This window comes from Oryzias latipes, chromosome 4 (genome assembly GCF_002234675.1).
Source record: "Oryzias latipes chromosome 4, ASM223467v1".
NCBI classification, from domain to species: Eukaryota; Metazoa; Chordata; class Actinopteri; order Beloniformes; family Adrianichthyidae; genus Oryzias; species Oryzias latipes.
The window spans coordinates 12,640,495-12,668,176 of record NC_019862.2 but is presented as its reverse complement, the minus strand read 5'-3'; the positions used below and the strand labels follow the sequence as shown (position 1 = coordinate 12,668,176).

Below are 27,682 nucleotides of genomic sequence, written 5' to 3'. Positions count from 1 at the left end.
GACGGGGGGGGGGGGGGGGGGGGTTATCATCAAAATGGGTATGGTTACTATGACACAGGAGCACATAAGCACACTTGCACACGCTCTGAAAGTTGTTGAATGAAGTTGAAATTGCCTGCCTAGAATTCGCTCCTTGGCATTCAAATATGTTTTTCTCTCAGTAAATTTTTATTTTATTTTATTTTGAAAATTCTTAAAATTGAATAAAAACTACCAAAGGTTAATTAAAATTTAATGATACGAATAATTTTGTAAATATTTCTACTGTGTCATACAGGCGCGCGTAGGCCAGCTACGGTTAAGGTCCTTGAGAGACGGACAAAAAGCAGAGTTACTGGTTTGGTTCTTCTTAACATACAATAAGTATTTTCTACCATTAGTTTCAGAGAAACGTACCCAATTCCAAATTTAAACAGGCATTCTTAAGGTGCGATTAAAGAACCAGTCATGATAACTTCGGCGGGTAAGTCACGAAAGTCTGTATTTGATACCCGCAACTTAAGCTAGCTGCCATTGAATTAGCTGAGTCACACACAGCGGTAACAACCCTAACCAGCCGTTAACATATGAAAACTGATATTTTACTCCGTTTTACCTTGCTTAAACTACACAAAACCCGTATTGACAGCCATTCTCCAGTTGTTAGATGTTTTAACAAATCATACTGTATATTATGACTAGGCTAAGTGCCATGATCTACTGCATTACCACAACCTTGCTAGCTTCGATAATTAAATTCTTGAGTGAAATAATTTTTAAAAGCACATTTACGTTATTTACAATGTTCTCAGCAGTTATCAAGTTGGTACATTTGTTTGTAATTTATTTGCATTACACACCGTTAAACGTTCATAACAGCGTAAGGCTGTACGCAAATACCCTATTATAAATTATAATATTGTTCTTTTGATATTGAATAAAGTCTTGTTTGGGTTAACTTAAATGTTCTGAATGGTCTTCTTACATTCCCAAATATTTTTTGGGGAAAAAAATGTTAAAGTACGGATACAAGTTATAAAACAATAATTTTCCCGTTTTTTAAAGCTGGAATAATTTCACTCCTTGATGAAGAGGACCCCCAACTCAAGGTAAAAAAAAATCTATATATACGATGGTGGAGCTTTAGTGTTGTAGTGTGACTCAGTGCCATTGGAAATTTCGTTGTAGAGAATTCAATGACAATTAAAAAAAAAGATCATTGAATCTTTAAGTATGCAAAAGTATTTTGAATTACATGCAGATGAAACAAATGAGGGTTAGAGGAGGCCCATGGGATGCCGTGGACATGAGAAAAGCATTGAATAGAGGCACAAGATTTACTGTAGTTAGCCCTGTAAGGAGAAGTCAAAAGAAAAAAAATGCAACTTCTTTTGTAAAATAAGATTTTCCCATTTTAAATAAATTCAAATTGAGTTACATTTATATTGCACTTTTCCTCATACAGAACACCTCAAAGTGCTTTACATAAATAATAACCAAAAAAGTACTCAGTTACAGATGTGAACATCTGCAATGAAGAGTTATATTGAATGAATGGGCTTTAAACAATCTTAGTGTTTTAGCTTTATTTTTCTGGACTTTCTTTTAAAGGCAAATCTATTGAGCAACTGAAGAGTGGAATGTGAAATAAAAATGTGTTCAGTATGTTAAATTGTGTTAATGAGTGTGTAAGTAACATTCCATTTCATTGGCAGGAGTTTGCTCTTCAAAAGCTGGACTCCATTGTAAATGACTTCTGGGCTGAGATTTCAGGATCTGTTGATAAAATGTAAGCTCTACTGTCCTAGTTTTATCATTTCTTTAATTATTATGTATGCTGTACATATGTCTTAAGTTATATTCCAGAGAATCAGGACTCCACTGAAACACAGCTAGGCAAAAATCAAGCATAGAAAAGCACGACTTGTAGTTTTAATTAAAAATCGAAAGCTCATAAAGTCTCAGATCATGTATTGAATATTAAATATGTAAATATTTGTTAAATATGCTTCTCAAGTACTCCTTTTCAGTCTTTTTTTTACCAATTCCTTTCGGTTTACAGCGAAGTTCTGTATGAAGATGAGACTTTTCGGAGCAGAGCATTTGCTGCCCTGGTGGCCTCAAAGGTTTTCTACCACCTTGGAGCATTTGAGGAATCCTTGAATTATGCTCTTGGTGCTGGAGATCTCTTCAGTGTCACAGATGACTCGGAATATGTGGAAACTATTATTGGTAAGTGTATGTGAAGTTATGAATTAAATGGATCTACTCAAAAAAATGGTCCAAGCTTATGCTTTAATGTTGCCCCAAATTTGAATGGAGGGTGCAGTGCTGATATCTTTTTTTAGAAAAGATTTTAAAAGCTATGGTCCATTCTTTGTATTCTGCAGCCAAATGCATCGATCATTACACCAAGCTGCGGGTGGAGAATGCAGAGCTCCCAGAAGATGAGGAGAAGAAGAGCATCGACCCCCGCCTCGAGGGGATTGTCAACAAGATGTTCTTGCGTTGTCTTGATGATCATAAGTACAAGCAGGCCATTGGAATTGCCTTGGAAACTAGACGTCTTGACATCTTTGAGAAAACCATTTTGGAATCGGTCAGCATCTTCTGTGGTCATGTTGTATATGAAAAGTAGTACATTTAAAATAATCATTTCAAATTTTATTTAAAGACCAAAAATGCCTTCTGTCTTGATTGTAATTTTTATCCGAATTTCCTAAATCTCTAAAGGTATGACAGTTACTTACAACTGCTTAAATAATGGCTATTATTTTTTCCTTAATGCCAGTGAATTTTTAATATGTACATTTTAAGAAGTTCACAACATTTTAGGATTTCAATAACTTGTTTTTAATGGTTTTCTGGTGTCATGTCTCTTTTTTCATACATTTCTTCTCCCAAAATGCAGAATGACGTCAGTGGCCTTCTTGCTTACAGTCTGAAGGTGTGCATGTCCCTGATGCAAAACAAAAAGTTCCGCAACGAAGTGCTGAGGGTTTTGGTGAAACTCTATATGAACTTGGAAAAGCCTGATTTCATTAATGTCTGCCAGGTAACTGCAACACTTTTAAAAGTGTCTTTCTTTCGTTTTTTGTTATATCTTTTCAGGTTTTATTATTTATTTCCTTTCTATAACATTTTGATGAAATAATTATTTAAAAATGGGCCTGGAGTAAATAATTACTTACTACATTGAATTATTTGGAACTATCTTACATACATTTTATTGTAATTTCCTAGTTATGAAGAGACATGATTGTAAACAAAACCCAGTCATTATAAACAGGTCATTGATAAATTAAGGTTAAAGCGTTATTTTACACTTAGACTTTTGTCTTTTTCTATCAAAGTGCTTGATCTTCCTGGATGACCCTCAAGCTGTTAGTGACATCCTTGAGAAACTGGTTAAAGACGACAACCTGCTAATGGCGTATCAGATCTGCTTTGACCTCTATGAGAGCGCCAGCCAGCAGTTCCTTTCATCTGTGATTCAGAACTTGCACACAGTTGGAACACCGATCCCTGCTGTTCCCGGCTCTACAAACACAGGCACTGTTCCAACCGCAGACAAAGACAGGTATGACTGGATAGAAAAACAATTAACTACCAGTTCCTCTCCATATTTGAATTGATTTGAGTTATTTATTAATGATGAAAAACCAGGATGGATATTAATACCGCTTTATGTAAAAAAAAAAAAAGACTTTAGTACTTTTAACTGCACGCTATCGTATGTCAGTGTAAAAGCTGTACATGTGACAATAAAAGCTATTCACTATATCAAATAATACATTACCAAATGAAAAAAAACTCCTTACTCTTAAATGTAAATAAAAAAATTGCCCTAAGCCTAACCAATGTTCACTATATTGGTTTACCAGGATGACATAAAGGAGCTTTTATTTTTCTTTTAATAGTGAGGCAATGGAGACTGATGAAAAGGCTGGCAGCTCTCCTGCAGGAAAGCCAGCAGAAATGGTATACATTTAACGACGAGTAACTTTTTATATTGTACCTATGATGCATTTATTTGATAAATATTTGTTGATTGTTGTATTTTTCTTGCTTGTTTGAATTATATGCAGAAGGATGAACCTAAAGACCAGAATGCCAAGATGATCAAGATTCTTAGCGGGGAGATGGCTATTGAGCTGCACTTGCAGTTCTTAATTCGAAATAACAACACAGATCTAATGATTCTAAAAAACACAAAGGTAGTCAAAGTTGCTACAAATGGAGATCCATCAATTACCCAGAGGGCTTTGTAATTCTAAAGAGATTTCTTTCTTCTTCCCGTTTTTTTGTTCCATTCAGGACGCAGTCCGGAATTCTGTGTGTCACACAGCCACGGTCATAGCCAATTCTTTTATGCACTCAGGGACTACAAGTGACCAGTTCCTCAGGTAACAATGGAGACAGAAGGATTCTTACAAATTAAAAAAAAGAGAGAGAGAAAAGGGAATTGTTTTCTTTTAATTGATTTTACAGAGAGAACTTAGAATGGCTAGCCAGAGCCACCAATTGGGCAAAATTTACAGCTACAGCAAGTCTTGGTGTCATCCATAAGGTAAAGTTGTTTTTATTTCTCTGCAAAACAATCCTGAAACTAGTCAGTTTTCTTTACATTGTTTTATATCCATTGTTTCTTGTGCTTTCCTACAGGGCCACGAAAAAGAGGCGCTCCAGTTGATGGCCACATATCTGCCCAAAGACACATCACCCGGCTCTGCATACCAAGAAGGAGGAGGCCTTTATGCTCTGGGACTTATTCATGCCAATCATGGTGGAGACATCATTGATTACCTGCTAAGCCAGCTCAAGAATGCAAGCAATGACGTGAGAATCTTTCTCTTCTTTTTGCCAAGCGTCTACATTGCACTGGCCACTGCGGAGAAATTTCTCTAAGGCTCCCATAATAAAAAGGCCAGGTTTACAAAATAAAGTTCTCTACAGCCCAATTTAGAAGGAATGTCATAAGGTGGTTTATCTGAGACTGTCTAACTTTTAAATATCTCTTTTGCTAAACACACTGCTGCTTTTCTTGATGGTTTGGTTTTCTGTCACAGATTGTTCGCCATGGTGGTGCCCTTGGTCTGGGTTTGGCTGCCCTTGGCACAGCCAGGCAGGATGTCTATGACCTGCTCAAGTCAAACCTTTACCAGGACGATGCTGTCACCGGTCTGCATTTAAATAATTCTTTCTCAATTTGTTAAAATCTGCTCGAAAGAAATGACTTTCTATTTCTCTTTCATTTTTTGCACAAGAATATTAAAACAAATATGTGACATTTAGTGATGTTTTATTCCAGGTGAGGCTGCAGGTTTGGCTCTGGGTTTGGTGATGCTTGGTTCCAAATCAGCTCAGGCAATCGAGGACATGGTGGGCTATGCTCAGGAGACCCAACATGAGAAAATCTTGCGTGGCCTGGCTGTGGGAATTGCCATGGTCATGTATGCACGGATGGAAGAGGCGGATGCTCTAATTGAAAGTCTCTGTAGAGATAAGGTATAAACAAAAAGAAATTTGGAAACAAAATGCAGTAATGCATTTTTAATTTACATTATTAATCACTGTTATTGCAACTTTCCCTTCTCTACCCCTGTGCCGGTCCCAAGCCCGGTTTGAGAAGGTTGCGTCAGGAAGGGCATCCGGCGTAAAACATTGCCAAATTTACCATGCGACTTGTTCGCTGTGGCGACCCCTGATGGGAGAAGCCGAAAGTGGAAGAAGAATCACTGTTATTGCAAGCTACAGATTGTCATATTGTGACAGTATAAACGCAAAATTGTTTTAGTCTTCAGTAGGAAAAGTGCTTAAATGTTTTTACTATTTAAAAAAAATAGCTTAGTTGATATCCACCAAAAAAAGAAAATCCTCATTATGCTTACAGTTGTAATGTGAAAATGTTTTATGTATTAAGTGCTCTCAGTATTCTTACAAAAGCAAGTTGTGTTTATACCATGTCAAACTTGAGCTTGCTTCTCTGTTCTGGGTGCCAGGATTTATTCTTTAAGAGCGAGACGTGGGAAATGACTCAGCCTGTGTTGATCTTTGCTGTGAATCCAGACACACCATCTCAAAGCGCTGCTTTCTTTCACTGTATTTCATAGGACCCCATTCTGAGGCGATCTGGTATGTACACTGTTGGGATGGCTTACTGCGGCTCTGGGAACAACAAGGCCATCCGACGTCTGCTCCATGTCGCTGTGAGTGTTTCCTTTTACCCTTCTGTAGAGTATAATCAATTGGAGGATGAGGAGGGCATATTTATCCTGCTGGCAATGCCAGCAGGATAAATATGCCCTCCTATTTAATAATTCTTGTTTTGTTGTTGAATTACAATTGCTTTCATCGTTTATTTGAACTTTTTTAACTCTTGGAAAAAAAAGTTCTGTCATAAAATAGTTTTTTGTACATTTCTTCCTGACATTTATGAAAAAATGTTTCAAAGTTAGATTCCTTTCTTTGAGTTTACCATTTATTATTTCTTTTCAGACAAGCTAAGTAATAGTAAAAGCACATCTCTTCCAGTAACTTTGTTTTCTGTTGAATGTGTTTACCTGTTGCCCTGTAGGTGGCACTGTGTGCAAAACTAAATTGGAGAGACTGTTTTTGAGGATGCCATTCCTTTAGCATCTAAAACATACGATGTCATCAGTGTCAGGAGGCCATAGAGCAGGGGTGTCAAACTCATTTCCACCGAGGGCCACCAGTATAGCAGCTGTCCTCAAAGGGCCGGATATAACTTATACATGTAACTAAATGTAATGAAACATACATGTAACTACTCCTTAATGTTAAACAACTAATTTATTTATTTATTATAACTTTTGAAAGTGACAATTACAGTTGCATAGAAAACATATGTTTGCTTGTTACTCTATCATAAATCCTTTTAAATTTGATTCTGTCAGGTTAGGTTATATGGACAGTATTTAAGTCCTAATGTATAGTTGCCCAATCTGATATTTCAAGGCAGATTCCCCCTATATATATATATATAAATACACACCAATTTTTATTTTTTATTTTAAGAAATCAAAAACTTTTATTCTCTCGGGGGCCACATAAAATGACATGGAGGGCCACATTTGGCCCCCGGGCCTTGAGTTTGACATATGTGCCATAGAGCAATCTTTTCTCATTTGTCTGCCTGCTTTTTTTTTTTAAAGGTAAGTGACGTCAATGATGATGTCCGAAGAGCTGCTGTGGAGTCCATTGGCTTCATTTTGTTCAGGTAGGAGCCACCTTAGGTCATCCCAGAAAAAACACACAAAAAAATCCATTCATTATACTCATCATGCTTAATCTAATTTTGTACAAATATTGTGCAAAAGGTTGACATAGATGTATTCAAGGTTATTAGGTATCCTAGATTTAATACTGAAGGATTTGTTCTGATTAGTTCACTTTTGCTACCAGTTTGGTCATCAGTCTTTACACTCATCTTGCATAAATCAGCAGAGTATAAACTGTGACTTTACAAAGAAAAAAAAGTATCACTATAAATGCAATGATATTCACAACCTCCAGGGTTTTTCTGTTGGAAGGAAATATCTTTTCTTAAAAACGTTTTTTGCATAATTTTTACAATCTTTTTTTCTTTTTCCCATCCTTTTTTTTATTTTTAAGTATTATCCCTTTTAATGTGACTTTACTCATCATAGATCTGAGCTCTGCTTCATGAACAGCTCAGCCATTACACCATACCAGGGTGTACATGTTTAAACCAAAAAAGGCTTTGATGGGCCGTTTGATCAATTGGCTGCTGGATAAACTCTATGTAAATCTTCTTTGTTTAGAAAGACTCGTGAACCAGAGCAATACAGTTTGTCTACACTTTCCAGTGCTCATGGCTTCAGGAATAACCCCTTACGTTTCCCGCTCATGCACATCGACATAAAAATTGGACATCCACCAAATTTTTATCTCAAACTTTTTGTCATTCTTCACCGTTGATCCCAAAATATATTTAGGACTGAATGGCTTCAAACCAAAATACAGTAATGACATACTGTACTCTGAGCTTGTATAACCCTCCTCAGATGTGATGTTTCCTTTTTTTAATTTGTTCAAATTTAATGTGTAAAATGTAAGTCCATACAAATTGTAACCAACTAAAACAAGAGATTTTTTAATCCTTTTCTGTCTTTTTTTACCCTCTTATTTCTGCCTGTGCCACCATTTGATTATGAGCCCATATCACAATAATATTACCACTAGCTATGTTACACTGGATTTTAAAAACTTACTTGAATCTTTTCTTCGATTTTAAAGTATTTAAAAACATCAACAATATGCATGTTGAGGTTGTTTTCCTCTTCTATCTCTTAGAACATGTCAAAACTCCACGCTGATGAACCCAAAAATATTTTTATACAATCCAGCTGACGGAAGAAATATCATTTCAAAAGTGCAAGATTTTATTTTTTATTTTGCTTAAAAGATTTAGTTAATAGGAGCATGTGGTCTGAGATGGTTTACAGCATACAGGCAGGTAAAGTTTCAAATATCAGAAGAGCATATTTTATGTACAACAGATTTTTCAAATAATCGTGTCTGGCAGCTTGAGTTTTTTTGGGGATTAAAGAAAAGCTCGCATGACAGTTTTTCTTTGACCAGTCTTTAAGTTATTTCCTCATAGCATCTGACATTTTTGTCTTTTTGTGTGATCTGTCATGCCGGTGATTCACATTATTGCCTTCAGGGTTGGCATCATCTTTATTTTAAGTGAGGAGATATTTCGGCTTTGGATATTAAATTTGCACCATTAATCTGATACACGTCAAGTTCTCCAAATTTCTAATCGTTATACACAACTTATGTGTTCTTCCTCCTTAGAATTCTCATTTTCTGTCAGCAGTAATGTGTCTAACATAACACAGCTAGCTGATTTCACAGGCGTGTGGCGACACCTTAGTGGACTTTGGCAGCCCATGGCTCCAATGCCGTTCTTCATTCCCTGTTTCACCAGCAGTTTCGAGTTCTCCGTCATGGAAGATTTGAATGAAATCCCTGTTAATTTCCAGTCTCCCTGTGGTGCTGCTAGATGTGGCCCTGTCCTGCTGCTTGCGCTGTTGCTGTAATTGCAGGTGATGTAACGGGTAAATGCTTCCCTGAAGGTTTTGTTGAAAAGTGTGTAGACCAGCGGGTTGATACCTGAAGACACATAACCCACCCAAACAAAGATCTCCATAAGGCGAGAAACGATGCTCGCGCTACAACTAGTGCACAAAGCAGATGTGATGTTTGTAATAAAAAATGGGCACCACATGACTACAAACAACAGGAAGACGATGCCGAGCACCTTTGAAGCCCGCTGCTCATTGCTCAGAGTCTGCATTGATTTCTTTCCCATTGTGGACATTCTCCGAAAAGACAGTTCATCCTCTGTAGGGGGGGTCCCCATCCCTTCGTTCAGTTTGTCCTGCATCCTTGGAAGTTTGGTATCCAGCATGTCCATTGGTTCCATTTGAAGTGGTGGTGTAGCTGCTTCCCTTTGGAAAACTGAGGAGACTATCTGGGAGTTAAAGCGCTGAGTCACTTTTGACTTGAGCAAATACACCTTTTTACGCAACACCTGCACAGTAAGTAAGTAGATGACCATCATGATCATGAGTGGGATGAAAAACGCTGCTAGGGAACCGAATATAATAAAGTCCCGAAAGGTGTCCGTCTTCAGCAGGCAGGTGTGGTTGCTGTTGAAAGTGATGTTGTTGGAAGGATGGTAGTTTGTAAGCCCCTTTATTGGAATGGGAATTGCAATACCTGAAATGTGACGAAAACAGGTGATCAGTAGGAAAACTATATTTGTGTGCTTTCGCGTTAGAAAACCAAAAACATTTAATAAAATATTCAGAACTTAGTTGTAGAATTCTTAGTTGATGCTTACAAATGGATATAAGCCACACCAATGCAATCTTGACAATTGCTTTGGCTCTGGATTTGTACTGGCTGTGTTGGATTGGCTTCTTGATGGCTATATAACGATCTAGAGAGATGGCACATAGATGCATGATGGACGCTGTAGAAAAAAGCACGTCAAGGAAAAGCCAAATGGGACAAAGGAAATCCGGAAGAGGCCATCCAGAGTCTGCAGAGAAGATGAGACGGAAATCGGTCAACAAATCTTATAGTGGTAACTTCTTCAGTTTGAGTTTGTAAAGGTGATTTATATGTCAGAGAACTTGATCTTAAGTATAGCAGAATGGCAGGAGATTAGAAGTAGCAGTCGTGCAAAAGATTGGTGTTTGTTTATCTCTGTGAGGAATGACTTTACTGGAAACAAGAGGGTTCACTGACTGTTTATGGAACTAGAAGCTCTTTATGTAGATTGTGGCTGAGACGATCCTCAACAGTAATGTTTATTTTTGAGTCTCAGGCTTAAAACTGGCAAGAAATCTGGCTTTTGTCTCCCATCTATTAACATTGCAAAAGGCTGTGGCTGGAAATATTTCATAAAATACTACTCTGTTGTTGCCTCTCTCCCCCGTCCTCTTTTCATAGGCTTTCAACATACTATTTTTTCCCTTCCCTTTATCTTCTGAGCCACAGTTTTAATGTTTCTGTGAAGATTATTCAACAAACAATTGAGTTTGGTCTCGAGAGAAACCTTCTGGATCTGTTTTCTAAAAGATGACTTGTATGCAAAGTTAAGTAAAAACTCAACCTTACACTAAATATAATTTCTTTAAATTTTTTTATTTTATTTTATAGGTTATAGAATAAATTTGCATGGTTTTTGAATAATCTCATTTATTTTTTAGTGCCATTACATTTAAATTTGTTCAACTTAAATTGTCAGTGTTTTAAATTACCACAACATTTATGTAATCTTTCACAGTTTAGAAGAATACATTTTTTAGGAATAATTACTTTGAAAATTGCAAATAAGATCTTTTTTTTTTTTTAGCTCTAAGGTTTAACAATGTAATGCATGTCATTTTATTCTTCAGAAATTGTAAAAGTTTGTTTCATGAAATGCTAAAAAGGCTCTAATTGTTGGAGCTTAGAAACTGTTTCTTTACATAATCGTATGAAGGTAAAGCATCTTTAGGGACCAGCTGATATCTAAGATTTTTTTAAGTACAGAAATCCTTTGGTTTACAAGTGTGGAAAGATATTTTCCTCTGTTATTCCTGCCAATGTGCAGCTTATCTGGTTAACTGCAAAAACCAGTCAGTGGCAAATAGAATAGTTTTGCATAAAAATGGGACTCATGAGCAGAAGTTCTTTCCATTAGGTGTCATTAGTAAAATGGAGGTTATTGTATTAGTTGTGTAACTTCTAACAGGCCATGTAAGCACAGCCGTTTGTGTATATTTAAAATGAATTCCCATAGAACCTGGTCAAATTTGTAGATGAGTTTGGATTAGTGCAGAACCTTCTTATAAACAGATTTGATGCTTAATGCAGATCTGCTGATGGTGAGAAAAGCATCTTCATGTTGGCTAGTTTGGGAAGTGAAAGAAATGAGTTAAAGGGATCCCAATGATGCAGTCCTCAAGTTTCCTCAGCTTTTTTATACCTGTGGCTGCCCAGTCAATCAAAGAGCAAAAAAAAACATTTATGGTTTGTACATATTTTAAGTGTTGAATAAATGAAAGTTTCTGTGTGTAGTAAATGAAAAAAAGTGAATGTTTTTATGCCTGAAAATGTTATTATGGAGGTTTTTTGCCTCCTTGAATGTTTTTGTTAAAGACATAAAGGTTGTTTTCAGCATTACCAAGGCAGTGACAGAAAAGGAACAGGTTCTTTTTAAGGGATCGCTAATATTCAGTTACTGCAAACAGCATAAGGAAAGGTTATTGCACTAGTGCACCTTGCTGCACTAGTATTTCTTTGCTGCACTACTTTGCTGCACTAGTACTACTTTGCTGCACTAGTACTACTTTGCTGCACTACTTTGCTGCACTAGTACTACTTTGCTGCACTAGTACTACTTTGCTGCACTAGTCCTACTTTGCTGCACTACTTTGCTGCACTAGTACTACTTTGCTGCACTAGTACTACTTTGCTGCACTACTTTGCTGCACTAGTACTACTTTGCTGCACTAGTCCTACTTTGCTACACTAGTCCTACTTTGCTGCACTACTTTGCGAAACGTTTAACATTTTAATGTGAACAAAGCAGTTTTTGTTAAATGTTGTAATCAAAAAATAGAAACGTTTAACCAAGAATATTATTGGGAATTTTTTTTTTACCATAGAGCACAAGTGATAAAGGCAGTTTTTTTTTTCAAATTCCTGTCAAGGGACATGACTATCATCTTTGGTAATTACTATCAAAACCTAAAGATGACTGCAGGACTACAGGGAGGTGGGTCAATAAGTTAACAGCATCCTGGATAGCCAGCGTTAACTGGATCCTGCAGCACATTGAGTTACAAAGGCCTGAATGGTGATACCAGACGAGCAGCATGAGGGAGGATGTCAAAAATTTTACTGACTTGCATAGAAGGACACTTTTATTTTTAAATTTAAATGTATCATGTCATTTTTTTATGTTTGTCTCACATAGCTTCACACAAGCGGCATATATTTGGCTGAAATCTGGTCATACTTTGTCCTCGTGTGTATGGTTGGGAGTGTCTGAAGTCCTTCAGTTAAGGGATGAGGCGCTGCCTTTGCTCCTGCTCCCGTCTGTGTTGTAACTCATGTACTCTGTGCTGTTTCACCTCCTGATAATTTACTCTGTGTGTTTACAAAGGTCCTTTTAGTTTCATCTCTGTTAACCGTTTAATAATGACATCTGTGTAAGTTTAATACGAGCACCAGAACAGATTTAATCTGTTCCTATAAGCCCTATTACTCCATGAAAGGAGGGTCTATTAAAAAATTGGTAGATTGTATAAAAATTGACAAAAAAGTCTGTGTAAGATACTTTAGGTTGATTTATAACAAATAATTTTGCTCTACATAACTGTGATTTCTCAGCCTAATTTTAAACAGATTTGTTGTGATGACAAAACTTTGCCACAGCTTTAGTATTTCATGCGGTTCTTGTGAAAACCATTAAAAAGTGAAGGAGGCATGACTACAAATGAGTTTGCAATACACTATCCTTCACCCCTGTGCGCCTGTTGTTAGAGACCTCATAATGATCGGGCTCATTTTCCTCTAATTAAATGAATGGAGAATGATGGCTTCGCTGTCACAGAGAAGTGTAGTTGTAATAAATCAACCGTTCCAAAGATGAAACAAACTTGAATCCCTGTGTTTATACACAGCACAACTACAAGAGCTAACAAAAGTCTTCTGTTTGTTTGTTTGTTTGCATTTTTGTCGACATTTATTATAAGTCCCAAGACATGAGCCCAGTGCAAGCTGTGCAGCTGCTGCTCCATTACCAGAGCAATTAAGGTCCACTACCTTGTTACATTCAATTAATGGTAATTCGTTTGGCCTTGATTATATCTACTACAACTCAAAAGCTATTAGCATTTACCTCTATTTTTGTGTTTGACAACATTTTATTTTACCTGTGCTCCATAGAATTATTAAATTAGAAAGCTTCCTTAATGATATTTTTTATGCAAACATATGAAATGTTTTTTTTTGCAGAAATCACTTATGTAACTGTTGTTTTTTTTATCCATTGCATCAGGTTTGTTGGTGTTTATCTTAATCATGGCAACTAATATCTGAAATAGCGGCTGATATCTATTTTACTGCATATGTTTTAGCATTTCATTTGTCAGGGCTTAAAGTCCCAGACTTTACTTACTGTAGAGCACCGTGACCAGGGCGATCGGCATCACTAAGAGTCCCACCAGCAGATCAGCTACAGCTAGTGACATCAAAAAGTAGTTGGTGGCATTTTGCAGCTTCCTTTCAAGTGACACTGCAAGAATGACTAAGATGTTTCCTCCGATAGTGGGGATGATGACCATGATGATGAGCAGGGCGGCCCATTTCAGCTGAATCTCAGGCGCTTCAGCCGCTCGTGAGCTGTTAGTGTTGAGTTGTGCCACGACTGGCTGAGACATGTTGCTGTTGAAATTCCAGCGGGCCTGAGCGAGGTTTGGGGCTCTGATTGTTGTGGTGATGGACAGGCGGTCAGCATGGTCACAGGGTCCCACAGGCAAGGGTGCAGAGTGTAGTGGGATGGCTCAAGGTTTGAGCACAAGATGCATCTTCCTTTGCACTGTCCACAGACCAAAATGAATAGCTCACAATTGGTTGAAGATTCACCGTTTGAAAGGGTCAAAAATAAAGCCGTCCAATGCTAAAATAATCCCAGCCAGAGTGGTACTTCCACAGCACGTCGCTTATTTTCCATGCAGCTGGAGCTTTTATCCATTCATTAGGAAAAGGTCTGTTAAAGGAACAATGATAACTTCTTACCTGTTTGTTTTATTAACATCAAGAACTTAGCTTAAAGTAAAAAAAAAAAAAAAGCTTTATTAAAACAAATTCTTACCTTCTTGTGTGTCGGGCCTCTCAATTGTCTTTGTTTTTAAGATTTTTTCCTTGATGTTTACAGTCTTGGGGTGAATACGATAACAGCTCGGTCCGTTTCAATCTTTTTGCACTTTTTGTATTTAATTATTTACTCCACATCCTCTATTCTTTGCTCGCACCCCGATTCTCTTAAGCGTTGTGCAGTAGCTGCATTCAGATCTCTTTAGATGGTGGAGTCCACGTGCACTGCGCTCTGGTTCCTCGTGTCGGAACTAACTGGAGTCTTTGCTTCACATCATTTGCTGCAATCACAGGTTTAAAACTTTCAGATGTTGTGGCGCCTCCAGCTCGCTCCCATTCCTAATCACTGCTTCTTCTTCACAGCCCGCTCCACCTCACTCTCTCCTGTCTCATTCGCTGTCTCACTCTTTCCTCAACTCCCTCCCCTCTGTCCTACCAGTGAGTCAGGCTCTATACAAAACAGATGAATGTCTTCTCGCTGGCCACATGCCAGCAGTTCAGGGAGGTAATTTCCTTCAACACAGCCACCCCACTGTTTACATTTGTCACTCTCTGTTCTCTCCCCCATTTGAAACCAGACACTATGGGTGAGGTAGAAATGGTTCATGGGGAGAACCCTTTTGTGCGATTGTTGCTTTACTTTTTTCTATTTATAAAGAAGCGAGGATCTGAGCTGGAAGATTTTACGGACAGAAGTAAAGAGTATTTATCTTTGCTGGTCTACAAAAACTTGTGGTGAATGTGGACGTTGTCCTGTATGGATGACGTGACGTCCATCTACACAATTTTGACATCTGATTTTTGTTATACTTGTACATTTGAACACAATCCTCGTCCAATTTCTTTTTTCCAGAATCTTGTTTTATTGGCACTACCGCCAGATCATCCGACCAAAGATTTTGGACTTAAGCTCAAAAATGTTTTTGTATTTTCAAAATTGTAATTAAAATGCATAACATGGAGCCCCAACACTATTGCTTTTTAAAGGAAAAACTGAGCTCCATTTTTGTCGTAATGGCTACAAAATAATACTAGTATTTTATTTTATTGCATCCATGCATCAGTATTAATATTATGCATTTTTTTTTATCATCACTAATGTTTTGCTTCTTATGTATATTTTTTCTACTACATGCTGTGTGTTTGTTTCTACTTTGAATTCATTTATTTGTATGGAGTGTTTTCACAAGCAAAGCTTTGACTTCTTTGTTCTTTCATCTAAATGCAGAAAGGGAAAAAGGTTAAATCTACTTTTGTCCTGAAGTAGTTTTGTCATGATCAGATGTTTAAAGTCTTTTTTTTTTTAATATATAAGATTTTGGCTTACACCAATTGCTCCCTTAATGAAAACAGAGCTTATCAGCATGAGTAACAGGTGTGTTTTTATTTTCCAGTTCTGATTATTTTCTTCGTGTCTCTCCAGGACCCCGGAGCAGTGTCCCAGTGTGGTGTCTCTGCTGTCCGAGAGCTACAACCCTCACGTGCGCTGTGGAGCTGCCATGGCTCTGGGAATCTGCTGTGCAGGAACTGGCAACAAGGTAAGGCTTTTTTTCTAAGTGTAACGGTTTTCAAGACATATTTTTACATTGTTGCATTTATCTCTTGGATCAAGTTTAATTTAGGGCTGTAGAAGAAGGTTGTTGGTTCTAAATTAATTATCAGAAGCTCTATTTGACATTTTTGGGTCATTTTTAGAGAACAAATGTAGCTTTAACCCTATTACCTTTTAAATAAACCCCAAAACCTTCTTTTTACCCCTTGCAGATTGTCAAATATTTTCTATTTATTTATTTTTTTTAATTCTTCATGAACACACATTTGCCTTAATTATAAACCTATGGAGGCACAGGGACCTTGAAATCTAACAGTTCAGTGTAGGTTTTCTTAGAAACTGGTCAGAGTTGTTGTGTTTGCATTCGAGCCCAGTGAAGTCTAAATATTAGTGTGTAGGGGCAGAAATCAAGAGTGCTGTCAGTTCCAGTGTTATCTCAGTCAAGTTGGCTCTTGAGTGTCACACGACAAAGTCCCAGCCACAGTTTTTGAACCATTGTAATCTGAACTCTTTCCCACTAACGTTTATATTTCAGCTAGATAGTTCCAGTGCTGCATTGCTTGGTTTTCTCAGGACAGCCGTCCCTCAGTGACAATGATGATGTGAAAAGAGATGTGGAGCAGGACCGCACTCTGTTTACCTTCACTGATCCTCCTCATTATTCTGGCACTTTTGCCCTAATATTTGCTCCATAATAACATTAAAAAAGTCATCTCAGCCCAGCTCACTGAATGGAAGCAATTTTCCCAAACACATTTTTGTGGAAATGAAATGTTTGTTTCACAAACCTGTCATCTGATACCTTTTTATAAATGTGCATTTAAATGGAAATGATGTTGAGGTTAGACGTTCTCTGCTTTGTTTCAGAGTGAGAGCTTTATTTACACAATGTTCCAGACAGATTTTAGACATCTTGAATTAACACCAGGTTAAAGGTCTTTTCACTTTTGGGCAGAAAGTTGACGGAAAACCCCAGAAAGGCTTTTGAACCAGCATTTTCTTACCCTCATTTGCGCCCCCCCCTCGAGCCCATTGTAGAAGGGATGTGGTTTTATCAACACTTTCTTTACACTTTAACTTATCCTGGAGACCTGCTGCCTTTTCCCTCCGCCGTTATCACTCTTCTATCACAGATGACACTTCCCTCTGAACCTGTCGGCTCTTTCCAGCTCTGCTCAAATCAGAGCAGCAGAGATGAGCCAAGACAGAAAAGACCAGGAGGTGGTCCTCCTTTAATCTCTCCTCCTTTCACTGTAATCATGGGAAGATGGCGATTGTTAACTCTGTTGTCAGCGGCAACCAGATATGGATGACAGTAATGTAATTAATTTGTGAGCTCTGTTCGCCTCTGTTGATAATTTCTTTTCCTGTATTTAACCAGACAGAAGTGCATCATCAGTCATCTCCTGATTTGAAAAGAAAAACAACCTTTGTTTTCATTGACTTTTACATTCTGACACAGTTACAAGACACTCCCACCTTGACTTGTCACAGAAATGAGATATTTTTTTGTAAAATGTGCATTTTACAAAAAAAAAAATAATCCAAGAATTCTTTGCAAAATGTTAATAAAATAGTTTTTTAATTAATAAATGAATTTTTTTTTAAAGGAAATAAAACTAATTTTTGATTAAATATTTAAATTACAACAAATTCCTAGTTGAACTGAAAATATTGTACGAAGCTTATATTTTTAAGGTTAAACCAAATAAAAAAAAACTCAATTACCCAGACTCCATTATCACAATAAACATTACCTAAAAAGATACTTGGTAAATAGAGCAGCAGCTGTTCATTCTAAAAGCACATAAATGCCACATGGTTGCAGTGCAAAGCACCAAAAGGAGACAGAATCTGTAAAATCAGGGATCTTTGTTTTTGTGTTTCTGCAGGAATACTTTCCAATGTGTTTGAATGAATAATCCAGCATTCAATCTGGCGTTTCTGAAGTTCACACAACTTTGAATATATTTCTAGCTTCCTACAGTTTCTGGACAAAGGACTAAATTTAGATGAATTTTTTAACTTTGCTTTTATTTGTTTGCTGTGCAGGAAGCAATCAATTTGTTGGAGCCCATGACCAACGATCCGGTGAATTATGTGAGGCAGGGTGCCCTCATTGCCTCAGCGCTCATCATGATCCAACAGACTGAAGTCACCTGTCCCAAGGTGAGTGCATTGTGCGGTCATCATCGTGGATCAAAGACTTTCCTGTAGATTCCATGAAAAAGTAGAGGATTTTTTTTTTGATGCGATCCAGACTTTATATAACAAAGCATTGAGCTCAGAACAATGTTGTCATGTTCCCCGTCTGGTTCTGTGCTAAATACCAACATGCTTCAGTGAATGTTTAATGATTCCTGATGCCTCTCAAATCACAATGTTCTGATTAAGATATGAGAAGGATCACGAGACGTTTCTAAAAGAGAATAAGACTTGTAAAGGTAGAACGTTTTTGTCATGGAAGTTGTCCACTTGGGCCTAGATCAGTCGAACCTGCATGCTTTCACTCACAGAACTTCATAGTTTGACACAGGTAGTCAAAAAAACAAACAGAAGCATTTCAATCTGCCCAGCAATTGCCTTTAAAGCTCAAGTTGTTATGTAATAGTGTATATGTTTTGTTTTTTTTCTTCTACACCAAACGGTGTGGGAGGTGTTGGACTTTACCCTAATGAACCGAGGAACTGCTTAGTGCACACACACACACACACACACACACCCACACACACACACACACACACACACACACACACACACACACACACACACACACCCCAGAATCATTGCCATGTTGGGGCTTTTGTGTTGTTAGTTTCTGTCAGCAGATCATCCAGTACTTGCTTATTTTACGGTATATCTAAACGGCTCGTGTTCATTTATAGGTCAACCAGTTCAGGCAACTGTATTCGAAAGTGATCAACGACAAACATGATGATGTCATGGCCAAGTTTGGCGCCATCCTGGCCCAGGGAATTCTGGATGCAGGTCAGTCTCCGAAAAGGGCAACGCTGGGTTTACCCTGTCTGTCACAGAGCACCAGATAGAGCGGGTATGTGGTCCTGCACGGCCCATGTGACCCCCGCTCCTCAGTGGAGTATGAGGAGATCTGTATTTCTGAATTACTCTGTAATTGAAGTGAACTCCTCTAAATGTTATGTGGGTTTGTGGTTTTTGTGTGTACATGTCTGCACCCTAAGTGGATCGCCTTTACACTCATGCAAACACAGATAGACCTCCTTAGGTTGACCACCCGTGAACTCAGTCTCTGGAACAGATCATGCTAAGGTGCATTAGCGCCTGGCGGTCCTACCTCAGCGCCGCTCTGCTCTCCACAACATGGCCTGTTGGCCTCCTGGTGATTACTGTTTGTCTCTATGTTTGTGTGTCTGCGTGGCTGTTTGTGGACTCAAACAAGCGGTGTGTGTGAATGTGTGTGAGGTCCAAGAGAGCTGCACACCCTCCCAGGCCGAGCTAGGCTTTCCCACTTAATGCACACAAACTGTACATTCACACGTGTGCAGAAACACTTTGGGTTGCTGCCCCGTGTTTACATGGAAAAAAACCTTTCTTGGTTCCTGCTTCTGGAGAACATAACCTTTTATGATGTCTTTTTTTTAGTTTTTGTCTACATTTTCTTTTTGTCCTCTACTCCCTTTTGGTGATCCATTAGTTTTTTTTTTTATTATTTATTGATAATTATCAATGTCTCTAAGCCTCTGAATAAGAAAGCAAATATCCAGATCCTGTGTATCTTGGCCATTGTTTCCTGTTAGGTGGTCCTGTCATGATATCTAGAGAAATGATTCAGCTAATAAAAAATAAACAAAATCATCAGCAGAGGATATTAACGGTTTTCAAATGTTTGTTTTCTTTTTTGGCCACATATGCAATTAATGAATAACTAAGCTCTTAGATTCATATGAATATCAAAAGTTCAGAGACTTTTTAAACACCTGTTAACAACAAAGATGTCATGAAAAAAAGTTTATACTGCGGTCTCCATCACTGTTTTTGTTTTTTCATACAAAAAAACAACCCAATAATTTGCGTTAAGACTTTTCTTGAAAGCTTTCTGTGAGATGTATGTGGTCGTTTTTTGTCTTTTGTCTGAATCTGTTTACTCTGGATTCCCAGATTTGCTTTATTCTAAGGTGACCCTGTACAAACCCCACGGTTGGTCTGTTTTGAAACTCCACTGTTTGGTGGTCATCTGCGTCTTTACGGGTTATTAGGCATGACGCTGAAGGTTTTTAGTTATGTGTCAGACATTCTCAAACTCCCTCTGTACGAATGCGTAACTAGCCTGGTTCTTGCAGGGCGTTAGGAGTGTTAGAGGTGCACGGTAATTGTGTTTCATTTGACTGGCGGAAGCGATTAGAGCCCAGTTCCATGACCACCGCTGCTCATTACACAGGAAATATCTGTCTCTGCTCTTTCTCTCTCTTCATCCTCGTCTTTTCTTTCTTATTCACATCTTTTCTTCGGTGGGTTTCTTTTAAATTCCGGTGTTTTCTGTTTGAGCACGCAAGCTGGTTGTTGTTATAGTCACGCTACACCTCAGAGGGATCGCAGCTATCCTGACAACTCCTTGGAATGAAAATTGGCCCACCACCATGCTTTGAGTTGGCAAAAACAGCGGGAAAGGTGGGGGTGGCGGGTCAAGAGCACTCAACCTCTCTAAGTATTTAAAAGACTTTCCGTCAGTCGGCTGCTCTTTAGTCACTCGGCCCGGCGGCTAATTTGAAGGACGTGGAGGCTTTAAGCTCTGATTTAGCTGTGGAGATGAGGCTCCCGTGATGAAGTCGGGACCCTTCTCAGATCAAAGTGGATCCAAATCAAGAAGACAGCTGATGATTTAGATTGGATTGTTTGGACTGAATTCCTCTTTAGTTGGAGCTACTCCCTTGCAGCTTTTCCTTGGGTGTGTGTTTCTTTTCTTTTTTTGTTTTGTTTCACCTTTGTAGAGATGCCTCATGAATCTGCTTTCTGTCCTGTCCTCAGTTCCAGGAAGCCGGGTGGAGAACATTTTCTCTCTGCTGCAACTTTGACCCCCGTTAATCAGCACAGACGCACGAATGCCCCCCCCCCCCGACACCATAAATAACCACATTTTCTAAATGTCACTTCATGCAGACCTTTTTAGAAGTTTTCTTCACAAGTAAAAAAAAAATCCTTTTTGTTTTGATGTGTATTCCTAATTATTAGTGTATAAATACAATCTGAAAGGTTTGAATAGAATTTGGGACGCCCAAGCTAATACATTCGGTTTATAATAAAAGAAAACGTGGACAATGTGATACACAACAAAATGATTACACTCTTTAAAATCATTAACTGAAATGCTACTGTTTGCAGAATTGATTTATATCCAGTTCAGGCAAATCAAACTGGACACGTAAATCCAGATTTTAAATATGTTTTTATAAACTAGGTTCAATGTCATCTGCGACTATGGTGCAGCTGGGAAATGATGCGTTTTGGTTGATTCATGTCCTGATGAAGTCGTGTCTGATCCAGAACTCCATGATAAATGAGAGCTGACATGCACATTCAAAGAGAAACAATGTGCTGCTGGGTGGGACGGTCTCCCTTCATTGTCTTTTCAAATCCCGCCTTAAAAATATCAGCTCAGACTGAAGTCAGTATACCTAGGGTGGTGAATGTCCTGACCCCCACACCCTCGTTTCCTTGGAAAAGCTGAGCTTTTTAGTTTTTCTTCAAACTAAAAGAGGCCTCTTTAGTCAAAAGCTGTTGGTTTCTTGGTGCTTTGTTCAAGCTCCAAGCTGTTTTCTGATGTTTCTGTTTGTTCACTTCCTGTCTGCCCTCCAGGTGGAAGAAACGTGACCATCTCTCTGCAGTCCAGAACCGGGCATACTCACATGCCATCTGTGGTTGGCCTGCTGGTCTTCACCCAGTTCTGGTTCTGGTTCCCCCTCTCCCACTTCCTCTCACTGTCCTTCACACCGACGGCTATAATCGGCCTCAACAAGGACCTGAAGGTACTGAAAGGTCTTTAGCTTTCCCCAAGGCAAACAGACATTTTTTAAAGGTATAAAAAAAACAGTTTGAGTAAAAGGAAACGACCAGTCAATATTTTAGTGACAAAAATGTGTAGCTGTGGGATCAACACCCCCAGCTAATGTTATGCTAAGTTCACACCGGGGATGTGTTCAAAACACACTGAACACATGTTCCTGAACGCGCTTTTAGCACACAGTGTCCACACCATACTGTAGGTGCAAATCTCATGAATCCTGCTTCAGGCCTTTTATTTTACAGCTCTATTCTGATATTCGAAAGACTTGGTGTCAAATCATTAATCAGTCATTTATTTCTCTTCCCTGACAAATCTTCAAACAATTGGAATGATACCCATACGTCACTACCAAATCTGAGTCCCTGATTGGTCAAAGTTCAACCGCTTTAACCTTCAATGGCTGCTGTTTAGTACGTAGAGCTTCAAAAATTTGTGATGAGTTTTGAACGCGAGCCTGAAACACGCATATACGTGCGTTTACAAAGACCTTCCATTGGAAGTGCGGCATGAACAAAGCATTAACCTTAAACTAACATTAGCTGGGCTTTGATCTGAATGCAGTTGACCTTTTACAGTCTTACAAATGAATCTTTACATCGTCTTAACTGAAGAAGTGAAGGTGTAGTTGAAGCTTTAGGATGATATTCCTGCTTCTAATCTTCAGCGTTCTCCTGGTCGTTGTCCCTTAAATCATGCAGTTTCAGCAGAGAGTCGTAACTTAAAGAATACACCAAACATAAAGCCTGCACCGCTGCAGCCGTAGCTGGAGATCTTCTTTTACATTTGTCTATAAAGAGCTGACAAAGCGGCTCGTCACAACTCCATGAGGAGGAGTCTGTGGCTGTGAGAGGAAAGGAGTTCTCAAAGTGGATTTCTAAGGTTTCTGCTCACGATTTAAGGGCTTTTCATGATCACTAGTATTTTCAGGTCCCAGGGAGCTTCTGAACAGCCATGTCCCACTTTCTGTTTAGATGCCAAAGGTGCAGTACCGCTCCAACTGTAAGCCGTCCACCTTCGCCTACCCTCCTGCTCTGGAGGTCCCCAAGGAGAAAGAGAAGGAGAAGGTGAGAGCTAACATGTGTTTAGCCTCTTTCTCAGAGAAAATCCTCATTAAATTGATTTGTGAATCATTTCAACCCGCTTTCTGGCTGGTGCTATTTATTATTTTAGCCTTTTTCTCAGCTGCTTCACTTTCCCCACTCCTGAAGAACAAAATACAAGTTGTTTATGTTGTGGTTGACTGTCTTTTACATACAGTTCATGTAAGCAGAAGGCCCAAATGTCGACAGTATTAACTTACATTGTTGAAACGTGTCTCGACATGGCAGGTATCCACCGCCGTTCTCTCCATCACAGCCAAAGCCAAGAAAAAGGAGAAGGAGAAGAAGGAGAAGGAGGAGGAGAGGATGGAAGTGGTGAGTGGAAAAAGCCCTCAACCTCCAACCTTCTTTTCACTCCTTTCATTTTTTAATGCATTTGTTTTTGTGTATTTAAATAAGCACAAAAAGCTTGAAGTAAGCAGCTTCTTCTTCTGAAACTTAAAGATTTAATGGAAAAAACAACGGTCTGACCTTCTGTGGGTGGTCTTTTCAAATTAAAAGCTTCTTTTGAGAATTTTATTCTCAGTGTATTTATTGTTGTTGTGGAGGGACGTGAACCAGCACACACTCCATGACCCTCACAACACACAGAAATGTACTTTTCTGAGGCTGCAGCCAAAAGCAGCTGCAGTGTGGAAACCTGAAAGTGTCTTTACACTCTGCTGGCTGCAGAACAGCTTTGATGGCTTAACTTAGGATCTTCTGACAATCAAGCACAGACGGCGCTAAGCTGAATGTTATTGGGGTATTGTCATGATTGAGTTTCTGGCCTGCTTTTGTTCCACGTGTTTCTTCATCTGTGCACTCGCACACATCCGGCTTTTCCAACAGACTCTGTCAGTCCGTAAGTGTTTTTCTGTCCCAGCTGGGCGCTGAGAGATGGCAGCTCACTCTCCACTCTGCTTTTTCCTTTTGCTTAAGAAGCAGACAGCAAATCTTTCACCAAACATTTTGACTCATCTTAAACTCAAGCATTTACTAGCACGAGTCAGTATTATTACCAGAAGGAGAATCCTGCAAAAGATGGAAATTTGTTCTGACAATAGTTTTTTTTTTTTTTTTTTTTTTTGTCAAGGTTTAGAAATGTGGATGCAGAAAAGTTCAGCTTTCTGTTCTTCTTCACAGGAAGTCCAAGAAACTGAAAAAGAAAAGAAAGATGAAGACAAGGAGAAGGAGAAGAAAAAAGAGGCAGAGCCCAACTTCCAGCTCATGGAGAACCCGGCCAGAGCGATGCCAGCTCAGCTCAAAGTCCTCACCATGCCGGAGGCCTGCCGCTACCAGCCCTTCAAACCGGTACGATCCAGTGAGATGAGGCCCACACAGAACCCACAGCTTTGATCCGGCCTGCAACTGTTCACCTTCACTGAAAAGGCCTTCAAAAGGGAAGACTAAAAACCCAGTAGAAGGAAGTTGGTCGGTTTCTTCCTAAAGGGTTCACGTTGGTGGAAGTCTTTTCTTTTTCTGGCCCAGATCGTCCCAGTGGGCCTGAACAGAGAGCTCTGCTGGTAATGTGTACAGTTCTGTGCAGGACGCCACGCTGTCCTCCACTAGCACCCGCCCTGCCCCATAAAAAGGAGGCAATGTTTGAATTTGGGTCCTGTTAGAGTGCTCAGTCTGACATCGTACGGCCATCTCAGTCGAGCGCTAGAAAGCTGCTGTCGTTTGTCTAAAGTTGAGTTTCCTTTTATGGGTTTGTTTTTGATTTAAGGGCCTGTTTTTGACTAGTGTGGAAGTCTGCTCACTGTCGGGACACTTATTGATTTACTGAAACCCCAGCTGTCAAAGAGCCGTTTCTGCTTCGTCACAAGCATCACATTTCACAGAAATCCTGGTCTTTCTTTTTCTCACCGTGTCTAATTGATCCTGTTCTTCTCCAGCTGCACACTGGTGGGATCATCATCCTAAAGGACACCAGTGAGGAGGAAGAAGAGCTGGTGGAACCAGTTTCGGCACATGGGCCCAAAATAGAAGAGGAAGAGCAGGAGCCGGAGCCTCCGGAGCCGTTTGAGTACATCGATGAGTAGAAACACTCCTTCAGCAAAGGTCAGCCCACAGAAACTCCTCCCACTTTTCTTAGATTTGTCTGTAATACAAAAACAAAACCAGAATCCCATCAATTATTCCAAATACCTGCAGCAGTGAAGTTCATGTCAGCAAGTCATGAAGTTAGAGCGACGGGAACTCTGGAAACACTTTGACTTCTGTGAGTTCAGAGCAAACAGTCCATCATCAGAGCAGCTTCTGCCGTCTGCAGCTCCCAAACTGACGCCCTGTAGTCGGCCTGTGCAGCGTTTCGTCCGTCACACACCTCTTCAGTCTCGGGGGGCGGGGGGTAGACGCGGTGAACGCCGAGGCCTTAATTTTGGTCGTCGACACCTCATCCATCTCATTACGTGCATGGCTGCCTAGGTCCAACACAAACAGCAGGAGCAGCCGGGCTCACGGAGGGATGCTCCCAGCTGATATGAGGGGAGCATTGCTCAGCAAGAAAGTATTCAGAAAAACATTTGTCCACATTTCTTCTGTCAATGATGGTTTTTCTCCATTATATAGAATTGAGAGCCTGAAGGCAGAAACCTTACGCTGATTGAGTAGAAAAGGCAAATGTATTTAAGACCAACGCAAATGGAACAAAAATGTTCAGAGCGGGAATTGAATGTCTTTTGATTTTGTGTTTTTTTTACAGACTTTTTCTTCTCTTTAGGTATCAGAAGATGGAGGATCCAACACTTTGGTTTCCTTTCAGCATCTGTATCAGCCTCCAAGCCCCGCCCCCCTTCTGTTCTGGATTTTCCTCTGTCACTCTAGCTTTGTTTTATAATCTTCTAATGTAAAATTCTCAGTCTATTCAATAAAAAAACTATACATGTTACAGAGGTGTGAGTTTTTGTTTGCCTGAACATTGATCATCCATTCAGATCAGCCTGCTTTCAGGACCAAAGGTCAAATGTAGGTTTAATCTCACAAAGCAGCTTCATTTTAAAGTGCTTCGGTATGGACGGGTTTACTGTGAGGGATTTGCTTTCTGCAAGAGTTTTTCTTAGTAAAATGGGATTTTAGTTTTTTTTTTTTTTTCTGTGTTCTGAACAGAATCTAGGATTGGATTTTTAGTTTGCGCCAAACTTCCTAGAAATCCATGGCAAATAAAAATGTCGAACCGTCCGGTTTGTAAATAGAACCTGAGCTGCAGAGGAATTTATTGAGTAGGAATGTGGTTTTTGGTTTTCCACACATGAACAAGTTCATTGTCTCTGAGGGCCAGCTCCCACACCTGACTGTTTGGGCAAAACCAGCTTCCTGTGGAAAAGTGGTTTATGGGGACGGCGGATAAAACGGTGGACATTTTTTATTTTTTGCATCATGTTCTGGAACGGCAGTCGTCTAACGCTCCGTGTGTAAACCTGGTGGAGAGCAGCTGCCTTTATCATCATGCTGTGACTTCTTCTCACTATTCCAAGTTCATGTCCCAACCCAGAAGAGGGAAAACGGCTCCTCCTGAGATCCATTGTTACCCTGAAGTAACGAGAACCTCCTTCACATCCTAAAAAAAAATTCCATTTTTCTGGGACAACATTCCTGAAGATTCTGCAGCGCCGTCTCTTCAGGCAAGTAGGAAACTTGGGTCACGCTCGCAGCCCCAAGTCCAGCCAAGCTGCTGTCTGCCTCATCCTTCACCTCCAGCACATCCCAATAAATCTCAGGTGGATTGAGCTGCAGCTATGTGGAACATCTGCCTTTGCTCAAAGCACACGTCAGACTTTCCGTTCTTCCTGTGTGATGGAGTGAGAGGCTCCTCGTTTGCTTTCCTCTCCACCTGCTGCCATGAATCCCTCAAACTGGAAGCTGGGAAGATGTTTTCCACACGGAGGGCCGGTCTCTTCCTGACTTTTCCACTCCGGCATGAATGTGTGGCCTCTTAAAAAAAACGCAAACTTCATTCATGCTTCTGACTTCACCGATTTATTACGATTCCTGTAATCTTTTTTTCTAGTAAAAAGCAAAGATGTTTACTTTTTGTCCTTGTGCCGCACTACTGAGGACCAGAAATGTCCGTAGAAGGAAAAAAGCGGTTATCCGGACGTGTGCAGGCGCTGTAAGGAGGACAAAGGGACGAGGAGGCGGCGGGCTGAGCAGACGCATGCGGTCATCGTCTGCGGATGCCCCTGTGCGACTGCTGAAAGGACGAAGGATTAGCATTGCTGGTAAAGTAAACAAAAAGACCAACCGGAGGGCTTCCAGGTCAGCTGGTGTGTGGCGCGCAGACCGGGTCAAGGTCCTGCAGATGTCCTGGCAGGACTGGCTGACCGGTGATGCGTCGGTGGTCCATGAGGGAGCTCTGGACGTTATCTGCAAACAAACCCAAGAGGTTGTGGACTTTGGCTCCAGCAGATAATCCATTTTTCCTAATCTCTAGTAGAATTTTTGTGTAATATGCATTTTTTCCTCTTCCACTTTGTCTCATTCATCCTCGAGGTGTGTTTTTTTTTTTTTGAGCTGGGAGCCATGTTACTGCTCAGCTGCTCCCATTTCCTTGAAACAGATGTTTAAATAGATTCTTATTCCTGGATAAGAATAAAATTAGTT

The 27,682-nt window shown here is 39.6% G+C and overlaps 2 protein-coding genes across 3 annotated transcripts; one reads left to right on the top strand and one right to left on the bottom strand.

The window, feature by feature from the left end:
* Positions 1–289: 289 nt before the first annotated feature.
* Positions 290–25,970, top strand: psmd1 (proteasome 26S subunit, non-ATPase 1). 2 transcript variants are annotated; one of them, XM_004067894.3, is made up of 25 exons: positions 290–463; positions 1,045–1,088; positions 1,695–1,768; positions 2,042–2,211; positions 2,370–2,578; positions 2,891–3,034; positions 3,333–3,559; positions 3,900–3,960; positions 4,068–4,196; positions 4,297–4,385; positions 4,471–4,549; positions 4,645–4,818; positions 5,049–5,160; positions 5,291–5,487; positions 6,093–6,188; positions 7,155–7,219; positions 15,830–15,944; positions 18,011–18,127; positions 18,844–18,946; positions 21,791–21,960; positions 22,970–23,062; positions 23,327–23,413; positions 24,224–24,391; positions 24,976–25,141; positions 25,803–25,970. In XM_004067894.3, the coding sequence occupies exons 1-24, from the start codon at positions 448–450 to the stop codon at positions 25,120–25,122; spliced, it is 2,886 nt and encodes a 961-aa protein (XP_004067942.2). In that variant the 5' UTR covers positions 290–447; the 3' UTR covers positions 25,123–25,141; positions 25,803–25,970. The 2 variants fall into 2 exon arrangements, with proteins under 2 accessions (XP_004067942.2, XP_023809989.1); XM_023954221.1 differs by having other exon boundaries at positions 25,785–25,970.
* htr2b (5-hydroxytryptamine receptor 2B) lies at positions 7,607–15,454 on the bottom strand. Its single transcript, XM_011473985.3, has 4 exons — positions 14,405–15,454; positions 13,709–14,299; positions 9,875–10,075; positions 7,607–9,750 (listed from the first exon to the last, which is right to left on the bottom strand). The coding sequence occupies exons 2-4, from the start codon at positions 13,968–13,970 to the stop codon at positions 8,792–8,794; spliced, it is 1,422 nt and encodes a 473-aa protein (XP_011472287.1). The 5' UTR covers positions 13,971–14,299; positions 14,405–15,454; the 3' UTR covers positions 7,607–8,791.
* Positions 25,971–27,682: the final 1,712 nt, after the last annotated feature.

Excerpts from the sequence above, each read along its gene's own strand:
- psmd1 (XM_004067894.3), top strand. Across the intron at positions 2,579-2,890 it reads AGAAAACCATTTTGGAATCG|AATGACGTCAGTGGCCTTCT; the intron begins GTCAGCATCTTC and ends CCCAAAATGCAG. Across the intron at positions 7,220-15,829 it reads ATTGGCTTCATTTTGTTCAG|GACCCCGGAGCAGTGTCCCA; the intron begins GTAGGAGCCACC and ends GTGTCTCTCCAG.
- htr2b (XM_011473985.3), bottom strand. The coding sequence starts at position 13,970 with ATGTCTCAGCCAGTCGTGGCACAACTCAACACTAACAGCTCACGAGCG. Across the intron at positions 10,076-13,708 it reads CCTGGTCACGGTGCTCTACA|ACTCTGGATGGCCTCTTCCG; the intron begins GTAAGTAAAGTC and ends TCTTCTCTGCAG. Across the intron at positions 9,751-9,874 it reads GGTGTGGCTTATATCCATTT|GTATTGCAATTCCCATTCCA; the intron begins GTAAGCATCAAC and ends GTCACATTTCAG.